This window comes from Podarcis erhardii (genome assembly GCF_964252035.2).
Source record: "Podarcis erhardii genome assembly, chromosome: 2".
NCBI classification, from domain to species: domain Eukaryota; kingdom Metazoa; phylum Chordata; class Lepidosauria; order Squamata; family Lacertidae; genus Podarcis; species Podarcis erhardii.
In genome coordinates, this window is record NC_138498.1 from 63,227,410 (window position 1) to 63,240,836 (window position 13,427).

General features: G+C 46.5%; 1 protein-coding gene and 1 long non-coding RNA gene across 3 annotated transcripts in view; one reads left to right on the forward strand and one right to left on the reverse strand.

Annotated features, from left to right (window-relative positions):
- Positions 1-12,363, reverse strand: part of FLT4 (fms related receptor tyrosine kinase 4) — an 88,329-nt gene extending 75,966 nt beyond the window's left edge. The window contains exon 1 of one of the 2 annotated variants that reach the window (XM_081851364.1): positions 12,046-12,363. In XM_081851364.1, coding sequence (XP_081707490.1) covers positions 12,046-12,103 — 58 coding nt within the window. In that variant the 5' untranslated portion in view covers positions 12,104-12,363. The remainder of the gene's footprint in view (positions 1-12,045) is intronic. The other variant, XM_081851366.1, reaches the window with a different exon arrangement.
- LOC309336070 lies at positions 77-8,342 on the forward strand. The gene is made up of 4 exons (XR_014153885.1): positions 77-169; positions 988-1,108; positions 7,058-7,194; positions 7,636-8,342. It is a non-coding gene; the product is annotated as an uncharacterized lncRNA (long non-coding RNA).
- Positions 12,364-13,427: the final 1,064 nt, after the last annotated feature.

Here is a 13,427-nt window from a genome sequence, read left to right on the forward strand (position 1 = left end):
CTGCCAGCTGCGTAGCGCCCTCTAGGACTTTGCTCAGGGAACAGCATCCGTTCCTTGGGTCCTCCTGGCTGTTTATCTGTCTGCCTTTCTCTCCAGCCCTCTCCAGGAAACTCTATCTCATCATTCCCCTTACTTTGCTTCAGCTTGACTTCCTGAGATCTCTTGCCAGGTTTACCCTTCATCTTCCTCCACACCTCCCCCACACCATAACTGCTAGGCCGTGTTTGCATTTCTCTCCCTGTCAGCTTTCCTTTCTCTCCCCCCTGCCCCACTGCAGTGCCCTTTCCCTCCCCAGCTCCATCCTCTCAGAGAGGAGATGTCCTGGGCCAAAGTTAGCCTGTCAGGTAGCCACATGTCCGGCCTAGAGCCACTAGGTCAGCCAGGGCCACCCTGCAGACCTCCTCTCGGATCTGGGCTGTCAGCAGCCTTTCTATCCCTCTGCTGAGCTCCATATGTGCTGCTTTTAAGTTAGAGGGGCAGGGTGCTCTTTGCACATCAGACAGCACGTGTTTCCTTTTGGATCTGGCCTGCCAACAACTGATGGCAAGGGGGCTAGCCATCTCTTTCTCTAGGACTGCCAGTTCTCTTTAGTTACATTCACCCCATGCTTTCAAAGCACTCTTTGCACCACACCAGTGGCGTAGCGTGGGGGGTGCAGGGGGGCCCGGCCGCACTGGGCGCAACATCTGGGGGTTAGGGTTAGGGGGCGCAAATCCACAGGTTAGGGGGCGCAAATCCATGGGTTAGGGGGCGCAAATTACTTGCCTTGCCCCGGGTGCTGACAACCCACGCTACGCCACTGCACCACACATGGAGAATCCTGGGAGCTGGTGCTGGGAACTGTAGGTCTGTGAGCTCAGTGCCTTTACCAAACTACAGTTCCCAGGATTCTTTGTGGAAAACCATTACCATTAAAGCTGAATAAGTACTTTAAATGTACGTGTGGCCTTTTTCTAAAATCAGTGTTCCTATGACTTCTTTTAACAGCTGCCTGACAGAGAAACCTAACAGGAGATACTTCATATCATCTCCATATTGGGAAACACTTCATCTGTTGAATTTGTTCACATCACAAAGGTGTGAAAAATGCTCGAGCACTTGCAGAGAGGTGAGGAGGTGCCATCCCTGGTTTGGTCCTTGATTACTTTCATTACTTTGGAGTTACTGGCTAAATTTATAGCCTTTGAAACAGACCATTTCCCCCCAATGTGCAAACATTATTCCCTATTTAGGTTTATAAATATATTACAGTTTTCTTGAATTCTCTGGTGGAGAGATGAGCTATAATCATAGCAGTATAGAGAGCAGGAAATGGATGGGAAATGCTTTGATCATATAATTAATTCTTAAAGGAATGCATATCTAATATTTTATTCTGCAGCCTCCCAGGATTGAAGTACTTCAGTTACCTCCCCCTTTAATAAAACAATCAAATAGTGCAACCTTTGCGGAGTACAAATCCTGATGATTACAAGTTCAAAGAGAAAGTCAATGAATCTGCACAGATACCTCAGGCATCTTAGAACTACCGGTACTAATAATCACAGGCAGGCATGAAATTCATTTTTCCCCACAAACAAAAAAGATGTCCATTGAAATGCCATGCTATGGCTTTCTCAACAGGCTACTTATGTTCAGATCAATCATATTTTCATAGTTAGAACTTCAAGTTGAAAATATTTTTTTATAAATGGTTTGCAGGCCATCATAAATTGCCATTTTTTTTTAAAAAAAATTAATTATATATTCTAATTCTACTGATTGTTGTTTTCCTATTTAAAATTGTTTCCATACACAATAACTCAAACCCCAGAGGTAATCACAAGTAGAATACAATAGCAGAGAAATGTTTATATATGCTAATGACTCAATTAAGGAACGTAATTACTAACAAAGATGTTGTACTTAATAACTGAGTGTGCTTGAAAGGGGTTGAAAATCAGATGAACTAGCTGGTCTCATTCATTCAAGATGTAGCAGAAAGGTATAGGGAAATCCACAACAGCGTGGTCTCCAAAAACTCTATAATCTGTTGTCTTGATGAATTAATTGGACACCTGGTTTGGATATAACACTAAACCACAGTTTAGTGTTATAAAAATGGGCCTAGTCTCCCCCTGGGCCCATGCACCCCCTACTGAAGCTGCAAGGAATTCAGAAACTTTCATTTCTAGCAATCTGTTGTATCAGCGATGGATCTGAATCTTTTTCTCAAAGCTTGGTGGTTTGTATTCTAAAGCAGATGATACAGTCTCTCTTCTCTTAAAACATTATAAAACTGTAAATGTAGTGCAATCAGGAACTTTAGCCACCGATTTTTAATCAAACTTATCAGTGCTAACGCATATTTTTGCACTTGGGCAGGTAGCATAGAGCTTGCGCAAGACCACATTTATTTATGATTCCTTTTATCTGCTCTTGCAATAAAACATGTTTTCATTGGGATTGGGGAAGGGGTTAGTGAGAGGTCAATGCTCTAAGCAATCTTTCCAATTCATAGCAATACTAGCTAAACAGCAGCTAAGCCAGAGTCTCCAGTCTATTACAAAGAAAGTATTACATTTCTCTTCCAGCCCCCAAAATTAAAAGAATATATTCCAATGCTAGCTAATTTCAAGCCATCTCCTACGGATACATTCTTTGAAATGCCACCCAGGTCTTGTTATTGCTGTTGAGGACAGAGAGCTGGGGATTCAGTCGGCATTAGATTTTATTTGTCTAACCAGCTGGGGGTGGGGAGGGGGCTGTAAATACTGGGAAATGCCAAGCCCTGGGAGCACAGTCCTTGTCTGACTCTGCCACTGAACTGCAAAGTCAGGAGCAAGCAGAATGAGGCAGTGGATGCTCATTCTTCGAGAATGAGGAAGGCACAAGGAAAGGTACTAACTTTAAAACACACACACACAAACACGTTTTCCTCCCAAATATATTTTTGACAATACTTTGAGCAAAGCACCTCTTTCAAATATTGTACCATCTTTACTCTCACTCCTTTTGGTAAGTCTTAACCCTGCTTCCTTCATTTGTATTCTTATCTCAAGGATATTTTACCTGAAATATTAATACATTATGCAGAAACAGAGCCAACTCAGGACATTTTGCTGCCCAAAGGTGGAGCAATAAATGGACACACACACACACAAAAAAAAAAATCAAGGTGCATAGTATCCAAAGCCAACCAAGTTATTGCCTATCTGAGACAGAAAATCTCAAAAGCAAGTTTCCCCTGGCAGTAAAAATAGAATAACAAACTAAACAGAGAGAAGGCAGGCTTGGGTTAGGTGTAAGGGGATGGGTTTAGTGCCAGGTGTAAGATGAGAGGGGTTGAAAAGAGGAAGTGGTCAGGCAGGGGTTGGTGAGAAACCTAAACAGTGGTGCAGTCCCTAGTATACAGGCAATCCTCGTTTTTGTGCGGGGGGTTATATCCCAGATCCTCCCATGTGTTGGCAGAGCACACATAAGCCTGCTCCGCCCCTACCCCATTCTGCCCCATATTGTGATGTCTTTATGACATTTTAGGGTATTTCCAGGTTCGGTGCTGTGCGTGTGTACATGTCGTTTGGGTGCACATAAATCTGTTGTTGCCTGTATAAATAAAAATATAAAGGATGATCCAACCGATAAAATAAATATCATTTTATTATCAGGGGCCAGGGAACTGTTTAGGGGATTTTGTTGCGGGGGGTTGCTGCTGTTGATGTTAGTTTTTTATATCTTTATACTGGATCTTATGATTTATGTGGAAATTGTTCAGTTTGGTTGTGTACTTTTTGATGTTTTGTTTATTGTTTATAACTACTTTTCTTATGTTTGTAGTTATGCATTTTTATATGTTGTATTCCGCTTTGAGCATAGTTTTAACTATGGAAAGATGGCATGCAAATAAAATGATCGATCGATCAGAAAATCAAATTACAAGGCTGAAACATTTGGTTCTCAAATCGCATATGTACTTGAATTGTACATTTTATGATTTGCAATGTAGACATGTGGAGGAAGGACAACTAAATCCTTGTATACTTTGGCCCTAATACAGTCAGGCTTATTAGGCTTAGCCATGGCTAAACTTGACCCACTTATTTCAACAGGACTAAAGTACAACTATTTCCTCCTCTAGATTTAGGGCCTATATTCCATAAGAGCCTTGGCTGTCCACATCATCTCAGTTTTACCTGTGGAAACAGTGCAATTTCAACTTACTAAAGTGCAATTTCTGAAAACTTCTGGTTTGCCAAACGTTTTACATACCCCAGGCCCTTGCAGTGATTCCTGGAATTTTTATTCCCAATTTCAATCAGCCAACAGTCCCTCGGACGTCATTGAGTGCAGAACAAGAAATTTAGGATTTAGCCTAGTAATAAAAACTTCCTTCCTTCTTTCTGTGGAACACTCTGCAGGGCATTACTATGTTCCTTTCTGCTCTGTCTACAACTCTTGAGACTAGACCCATCAGCTATTCTGGTTGATCACCCTTATTCCTTCCTGCAGATGCTGCTAGGGTGGAAATGAGGTAAGATTTAAAACTGCAAGGAAAACAGAACCAGCAAGCTGGAGCAAATATGGTTACTCTTTGGAATAGGCAGTAGGCTCTTCCAAAATACGTAGGCTATGTACATATGTACATATTAGTGACTTAAAACACAATGAGACATGCCCGCCTGCTGCATTTCAAGTTGCATTTGCCTGGCAAGGATATCTTCATCCAATGCACATTTTCCCTCGCCTGCAATTCCCCCATGAAGCTGTCATCTGCACATGCACAATGGTTATCTCAAAGGTACTCACCTCAGCTTAACTGGGAAGTGAGTGTGGCTTATGTTTTCAAATCATATGGCAACTGGTTTGAGGGAAAACACATCAAGCATCAAGAACTACATGATAGATATGGATTGTGGCTAATGTCAGGTGTACCTCCAGAATGAGAGCACACTGGAGCCAGGGTAATGTGCGCGCAGCCATTGTTGGACATAACACTTATTTCCATGTTCCCTTTTAGAGGTTTATTGAAGCAACTCAAACAATCCTGTGCACTGTTAATACATAAAGTCGGGGTATATGTACAATTTAACTCAGCAAGCAAAGTCAACAGTGATGCAGCAGCGGGTATTTACAGAGGAGAATCAGAGGCTGGAAGTGCTTAACCTTTCCCTACAACCATTCTCCTGGACTTGTTGCTTGACTGATGGGCTAATGCATGGCCTTGGAGCCACCTGTGCAAAGCAGGGAGCTGGGAGAGAAAGAGAGGGGTGGGGAACTGGTGGGAGAGAAGGGTTATGGGGGACATTGGTGAGCTGAAACTATTTAAGCACTCACTCTTGCCCAGTAACACTCCCTTGCTAATGCCCTGCCTATCCATTCATTAACAGTATTAGGCAAACTGGGAACCTGTGTTTGCCTACTAATGTGCAGTTTACAATTCTGCAGCCAGAAAAACCAACATTTGGCGAACAACATGAGTTATGCTAATTGGATATGTTTGCAAAATTGCATGCCCCATCTTGTCTTGTTTTAAATCCAGAGTAACTTTGCCCTCTTCAGTGAAGTGGAAATTGGAGCACGTTTCCTATCTCTTATTTCAAGCAGCCTTTCTTGGATTATTATTTTTAATGTATCAGTCACCACATGGAAAATTAAACCACGGATACAGAAATGCTTAAGCTTCAAGTCAAAGTTGGGCAAACACTGGTGATCATTAGGATGTCCACAATGAATTTCACCATAGCTACCCCCCAAATCATCAGTGCTTGCCTAGCTCTGACCTGCAGTTTAAGCTGTTCTGTGCTGAGGTTTCATTCTCCAAATGGAGATTGATACATGGGGTAAAGGAATAGCTAAGTGTGCATATGATGACCATTCTCATGGAGCATGTTGCTCCATGAAAAAATGGCAGAAGTCAATACAAATATAGTGGAGTTGCTTTTATTGGAAATATATTTACTTCAGCAGTTCTAATACGGGTTTGTTTTGTATGTAACTGTAAACGTAGACTCTAGTACACAGATCATATCAAAGCACCATGTATGGTGAAAATACACGTCCGAATGTTTTGTTCATGCTGCTTGTACAGAGATTCCTTCTTGACTGCCTCTCACTTCTGACAAGCCCTGCGTCACCATGTACCATGCCATTGTTATTGCTGGCCTTGCTGACACATTGTCACCATAAGTCAGTGGAAAACTCTGCCCGGGCCTGGACTCCAGCCAGAAGGCTCTACTCCAGGATCCCCCTTTCCCCTCTCCCCATGAACTCCTCCCTGAGTCAGCTGGCTCAACCGCCCACAGAAAGGGGGGAAAAAACACCTCCTTGAAAGACGTCATCATTTCATTGTTGGATTATTTTCAGACTAGAAATGCAGCGTGATTTGTGTACAAGTAAGTGAGCAGATCAACACACTGAAGTGCAGATACTTTCTCCCCCTGGAAAATGTATATTAAATGGCCAGTGTCAATCATGCCTGAGTTGGCCGGGCATGCTGTTCTCCTCCCCCATCCTCACCAAAATGAAAACTGACCCATTGCCTACCTAGACACCCATCATAAAGGGGTCCCTGAACTGTTATCAGGCTATGACAGTTTCCGCCATCGGATTCCTCCTGCCCATCAGGAAAGCTAAATAAGGACCGCAGTTCAGGCGGCTGCAGGAAGAGGGGAAATGCAGGACATCCGGCCCAGCTGCCAATTTTTCCTTTCCCATGAACCACTGCTGACCTCCGCCAGCAAAGGCTTGGACATCATGCCTGGCATCATAGCTAAGCATCTTCACTTAACTCTTTGCAGGCTACCTGTTAAAAGCCAGGGACCTGCAGATACCTGGATTAATCATAGTGTGTGACTCAGTTTTACATAAAGTTCAGAGAGCATAATATTGGCACAGTTTGATCTCTATAATGTATCACCCAACTTCAGTTCAGTGCATGCCTATCTCAGCAGTGTATAAATTTAACCCATTTGTAACAACAAACAGTTGACTATATACAGTACCTCTATTAAGTTCATGCCAGGAAGTTAAGCATATGCATGTCTTGAAAGCATCCAGTGATTATTTTATCTCCTTATAGACAGGTTTACAGTTGCTTGTCTATGTAACAACTATACTCACACACTTCCAGTATGCTGAACAGGTTATTTCCTATTATGAAGCCATTAACGGAATAAACTGACATCTGGTGAACTCTAGGTTTACTACTATGAAAAGGTAATCCCTGTATCCTTTAGAAACTTCCTAATGTCTAAAGATAAATTCCAGAAGGTCCACTCTCTTTTCTGTGAATAACATATTGGGTTATTATTTTTTCCTGTCTGATCAGATAACTTGGGGTTTTTTAGGGAGGAAAGGGGGATAAATCTTTGCTGTAAATTCATAACGCAGATGGAGAGAAGTAAAGAGGCATTATTTATATAGGAGGAGTAACTGTGGAAAAACAATACTGTTTAAAATACTGGAAATAGTCAGAAGAGCAAGTGAATGACTGCAGTTGCAGAATGTGAGGGGGGCAGATTCAATAAGTTAGTTCGCCAGGTTCTGCCCTTTTTGCATTACACAACTTTGCATTCTTTCTTGTCTCTCCAGTGGCTGGTGATTCATGATATCCTTCTGATTTTGCAGCAATATTATCTTTGTCTCTTTTTTATGAAGGGCATCAATGGACTGTAGCACAATAACTGGAATTCCATTTGGACACTTGCTAGCTTGTTTTGGATTTTCCATCATCTCTTGGTTTGGCCTCACTGCCAAGTAGCCACAACTGTGCTGAGCTGGCTTTGAATGTCTTAGTCAAGTGTAACATGAGAAGGCTATTGCAAGAAGAAGAAGAAAACTAAAAGGACTGAGGAATTATAAGGTGGGATGGTGGACTGGAAATCTCCCTTTGTAAGCTGTCTGCACTCACAATAGGAGCATAGGAACCTGCCTTATACCGAGTCAGACCATTACAGCCTACACTGTATTGTCTACACTGACTAATAATGGCTCTCCAAAGTTTCTGACTTTTCTGACTTTTAACAACCCTACTGGCAAAGTGTGTGGGGACCTTCTGGATGCAAAGCATGTGAGTATATGTAGGCTTATTTTTGTGAGGGGGTAGAACCAGGGGTGTAGCAAGGGGGTGCGGTAGGTACGGTCTACCCCAGGTGTCCCCACTGAGGGGGGTGACAAAATGGCAGGGAGCACTCCCTACAGGGCCTGCAGCGTGTTTTGGGCACTCACAGGCTCCACGATGTCTGCCCGCTGCCTCCCCCCCCCCAGCTATAGGGTGGCTGAGGCCCTGGCCCTCGTGGTGCATCCCATCACTATGGGCGCCCCACACCCTGTCCTGTTCCTCCCTAAGGGCACCTCATGCCCTATCCCGTCCCTGTGGGCGCTGCGCGCCCCATCCCATCCCTCCCTAAGGGCACTGTGCTCTCCGCTCTGTCCCCCCCATGGGTGCCGTGCGCCCTGTTCCTCCCTATGGGTGCTGTGCACCCCGTCCCTCTGGGTTCCACTTGCCCCGTGCCGTCCCTATGGGCGGTTCGCCCCGCCCCTATGGGCGCACCGCCCCAGGTGCCCGAGAGGCTTCCTCTGCCGCTCAATAGAGCCAGGCTTAGAACACAAAGCCAGCCTAGGCACTGAGCCTGGCTGTGTCCTTTTAATGACGAGGCACTTTGGAGGAGCAATGATACCACTGCAATTCATTAAGCACCATTACAGTTTTGACCTTAGGAGAAATCCACCAACGGGACTAACACAACCCACCTCATTAGCAGCTTGAAATAAGAAACAAAGCTTTAAGATAGCCAGAGGCAATAAAAATCCTGGGATTAATTTAAACAGTCACTGGATATCAGAGCAGCTGCAGAAGTATTTCTATGCCCACAGAGGAGAGATTATGATCGTGCTGCAATCCATCGGAATGCCTAGCACCAAGTCCCAGGCTACAAGGAGCAGGGGGTATCTGTTTAACACATTGTGTCAAGCGTCGTCCTTGCAGCAGGTGCTGCGGCAATTGGGGATCTATCGGGGAAAAGTGCGGCAATAATATATTCCATATGCCCTCTGCAATCATGTCAGCATGCTCCACTACGTCTGCTACAAGGATTTGTCTGCCTCCCTCAGCTACATTCCTGGAAGCGGTAGGTTTGAGTTTTACTTGGCCTCGTGCCAAAAGGATGCTTTTAGCACTCTCACTGTAAATGGAGACTTGATCCATGGAGCCAGGCGAGTCAGTATGATCTGCAGTCCAGCTATGTACTGCAGGCCAAAGAAATTGGTCCACCCTTAACCAAGTGGCTGGATGGGCCTGATGAGAACCGACTGTGCATGTTTATTTACAACTTATCATAAAAAATAAGGAGGCAACAAAGAATGGGCCTTGTCCCATGCTGGTAGGCATTGGCATAGCGTGGGTTGCCAGTGCCCAGGGCCTGACAAGGGAGGGAAGGAGGGAGGGAGGGAAAAGGACAGAGTACGCATGCACATTCCTAATAACACCATGGCACCCAGGAGATCACAGCCGCAGAGATTAAGAAAAGAGAAATAATTCCGCTGCCTGGAGAGGATACTTCCTGGTTTGCATGGAGAAGCCATTTTCAACAGAACTCAGCAATGGAAGCATGCACTGCATTGAGGCAGTACCAGGTGTTGAAATGTTGCATCCCTAAGAATTTTGCACCCGGGGCAACCACCCCTGTGATTCCCCGCCCTCACTACTGCCAGGGGCTGATGAGATCTGTAGTCCAACAACATCTGAAAGGCCACAGTTTAGACATCCCTATTATAAAGAGCCCAAATACAGGAGTCTGTAAACCTGCTCACCCAAACCACAAGACTTAACATTTCTTAACATTATGTGTGATGATTACCCCGCCACCCACAATTCTTCCAGGGAATATGTATGGATCTCCTCATCTCACCTCTCGATAACCCAGTGAGATAGGACAGGCTGACAAAGTGACCGGCTAAAATCACCTACCCCACCCCTGAACTATGGTGCAATACTGTCTGGATGTAAAAGGAAGTATTTACAGATCAAAGCTAAGTATGCCAATAGTGGCACCTGACCATAAGACATTCATGATAGCATAAGAGACAGATAAAGAGTGTTAAAGCTACTATAAAAAATTGTGTGCCATTGAAACTAATGTACTCCAAAGTCACCAGGTGAGCTTCATGGCTGAACCTGGGTTTGAACATCACCACCATCGGTTTTCTGAACACATTCAAGCCCCTATGCCAGATTTATCTCACACCTGTTTATTCTTCATTCCTTTCTAGCTATTCATTTAGGAAAGGTAGTGTTCTCAATCCACACTGCCCTCCTGCCTCACAGAAACTCTGATCCTTATGAAGGGAGCATTATATCAACTCAGTTCTCTTTGTATCAGGACATGAAAAACCAAGCATGTGCGCTGCTTGTGTGCACTCCACCCCAGAGGCAGCAACTCAGTGTGTTTTAGCCTTGTTCAGACCCATTAGGTTAGTAGGAGAAAGGTAACATCACCCACAAATAATTCATCACAATGTCCAATTCCAGCTGCAAAGCACTATGCCTTAAAAGCACCTTTGCTGAGCAGCAGCTGTCTGGACTTGCAATGAGCCTGGTGCTGCATTCTATACCTCTCAGATGCTTAAGACCCTGCTTTTAAATCACTTTTTTGTGTGGAATAAACAATACACCACAACAGTGATGAATCATGGAGCTGTGATTATAGAAAATGGTCTTATGCTGCAAAAATTGATCTTACCGCTTGCAAAGCTTCCTGCACTATGACTTTTGCTGTGGTCTCTCTGGTTCCTTATAGCCTCCCACCTGAACGCTAGCAAATCATGTGTCATAGTCCTCCTCCACGGAAACATTTTCTGCATCTCAGCAAATGTTACCTACAGCTTTATTTTATTAGTAGCTCCGACACGCAGGCAAACCACCTCCCTACTCCCAAGTCTGACAGGCATCTCATGCAGTCTCAGCCAGTATAGATCTACTCAGAAGGAAAGTCCCACTCAGGGGTGCTAACTTGAATGAAATATTGGGGGGAGGGGTAAGCCCCACCCCACATAATCGATAGCAAGAAGCAGTGTGCACACACCATTTGAATGGCGATGTCGATCAATGGGGAGGGGGGCTCCAATATTTTATTGGGGGAGGGTGAAGGGACCTCAGTCCCTAGGAGTTGGCTCCTATGGTCCCACTTTGTTCACTTTGGGACTGCAGCCCTAGTGTTGGGCCAGTCAATGTGTTTTGGTAATAAATGCAGTAACTTGAACCAACTTATGTGTCTGCACACAGACTATATATCATAGCACACAAACAACAGGCAATGCATTAAAAAGGAAAAGAAAGAAAGAAACCAACAGAAAGGCAGGATAAACTGTACAGGATCACACCAGAAGGCACTTCCTGAGGAACCAGCGCAGGTTTGATCCCTGTTGCGGGGTTAAACCAAAGGGATGTCTAAAGTCCCCTTTCCTGCCCGAACTTTGCGTGCAGCTGGAGGAAAAGATTAGTCACCCAAGAGTGCCCTCTGGTGGTTGAATGGCGCTCGGTCATCCAGCTGAAGTCGGAAAAAGATGAACAAGTAGTCGAAGAAAGCGGGTACAGTACTACTAAGTTGGCAGATGCTTTGCCCGGAGAGCGGCGGAGTTGAACAAAAGAGGGAAAGGGATGTGAAAGGGAATGAAGGGACAGAGGAAGAGTGCACAGCTGGGGACTCAGAATCCAAAGAAGCGATAAAAGCGGGGAGAGCTGAAAAGTGCCAAATATTATCTAGAAAGGGAGGCAAAAAAGGCAAGGTTGGGGACCGAGGCCACGGAGAGCATGCAAAGAGCAGCAGAAGGGTGCGAGGAGCCAGGGGATGCCCGTCCCCGCCGGTGCCAGGCGGTCGGGAGCCGCTGGCGCAACTCCGCGCACGCGGGCGGAGGGAGCGCGGAGCTTTCCACCCCGGTTCATCCTGCAGCCAGGCGATGCCCGCCGCCACCCGCCCCGTCCCATCCCTTGCCAGCCCACAGCAGCTCCTCGGCTTGCGCGGCGCCGCCGGCGTGCGCTCCGTCGAAGGCGCGCCTGCGCTCACTCACCTGCTTCCGAGACGATGCCGATCCAGAGCCAGAGGGAGAGCGTGCACACTCTCTTCATTTCCAGCGAAGGGGCTGCGGCAGCAGGCGAAGCCACGTCTGGCCACGGGGGTTCCGCGGCTGCTTCTACTCGACGGCCGGCGCAAGGCTGTGCCTCCTCCGTCCGCCTCAAGCAGAGCGGACGCGCTCTCTCGATGCCTCAGGCGCGCTTCCCTTTCCTTTTCCTCCCGCTGCCGGGAGCAAATCCCGCTGGAGCGGCTTGGCCAAGTTTGCCCCGGCGCAGCAGCTCGGCCGGGAGCTGCTCCGTCTTTGCGCGAGGCAGCCCAGCCGGTGTGAGGGGCGGAAGGAAGGCGGGAAACGCGCGGCGGGGGCGGGGAGCGAAGGTGGCGGGCGGGCTGGTGGGCAAAGGGGGGAAAGTGTGAAGAAGGGGGACGACGACGAGAAGGGCACCGAGTGTGGGGTGGGGCTTGCTGGGTCGGAAAGCGGAGTTTCTCCCTCACCCGCCAAGGGACAGCGGCGGGAGACGGGGGTGGGCGTGGGGGAAGATAAAAGCTCTTCGACGACGGGGTGGGCAGGAGCGTTAAGGTGTGTGAGGGGAGCGCGCGCAATTAGAGCGCAGTTGGCGGGCGGGGGCGCTGGACGGCAGGAGAAATCACGTCGCGAGTCAGACTGAATGATGGGCTCCCCGTGGGAGGCCGAGAAGTTTGCTGAGGGAGGCGATGGGCAGACGCAGCGTTGTGGGACGGGGGAAACGCGGCAAGGAGCAGGTGAGAGGCTCCACCACCGCCTTGCTATTATTATCAAGGCAAATGGCTTCCTCAGGCAAAGGGAGTCTGGAGTCTTCTCTTTTGAGGACGCCGGTTCTGTGTGCGCTTAACAACAACAACAACAACAACAACAACAACAACAACAACAACAACAACAACAACAACAACAACAACAACGGGACATTACCATAAATGAGCAATTTCCTGACACTGACGTTCGATGAGGGGAAAGCTTCACCTGTTGGATTTTATTTTATTTTTATTGCCGACGCTGCCCGTGTTAGAGAAGCAGGAGCTCTGCCAGAAAAATAGTGGCAGCCATAGAATAATGTGCTTCCTTGCTTATATCCCTTTTCACTCCTGAACATGCTCTTCCAGTTCCTGCTGTGCTTTCTGTGCAAAGCCAGAAGCACCAGAAATAGTCTCTTCCATGGAACCATGGGAAGAGGGGTGGACTCCACTACCTGCCTGCAGACTTTGTGATTCCACGTGGATAAGCAATGCAGCCTATGCCTTAGAGCAGGCATGTCCCACAGGTAGATCTTGAAGAGGGGCCTGAAGAGGACCCCCAGGACTGAGGTCCACCATCCCTGCTATATAAAAAGTAGTGATGATAGC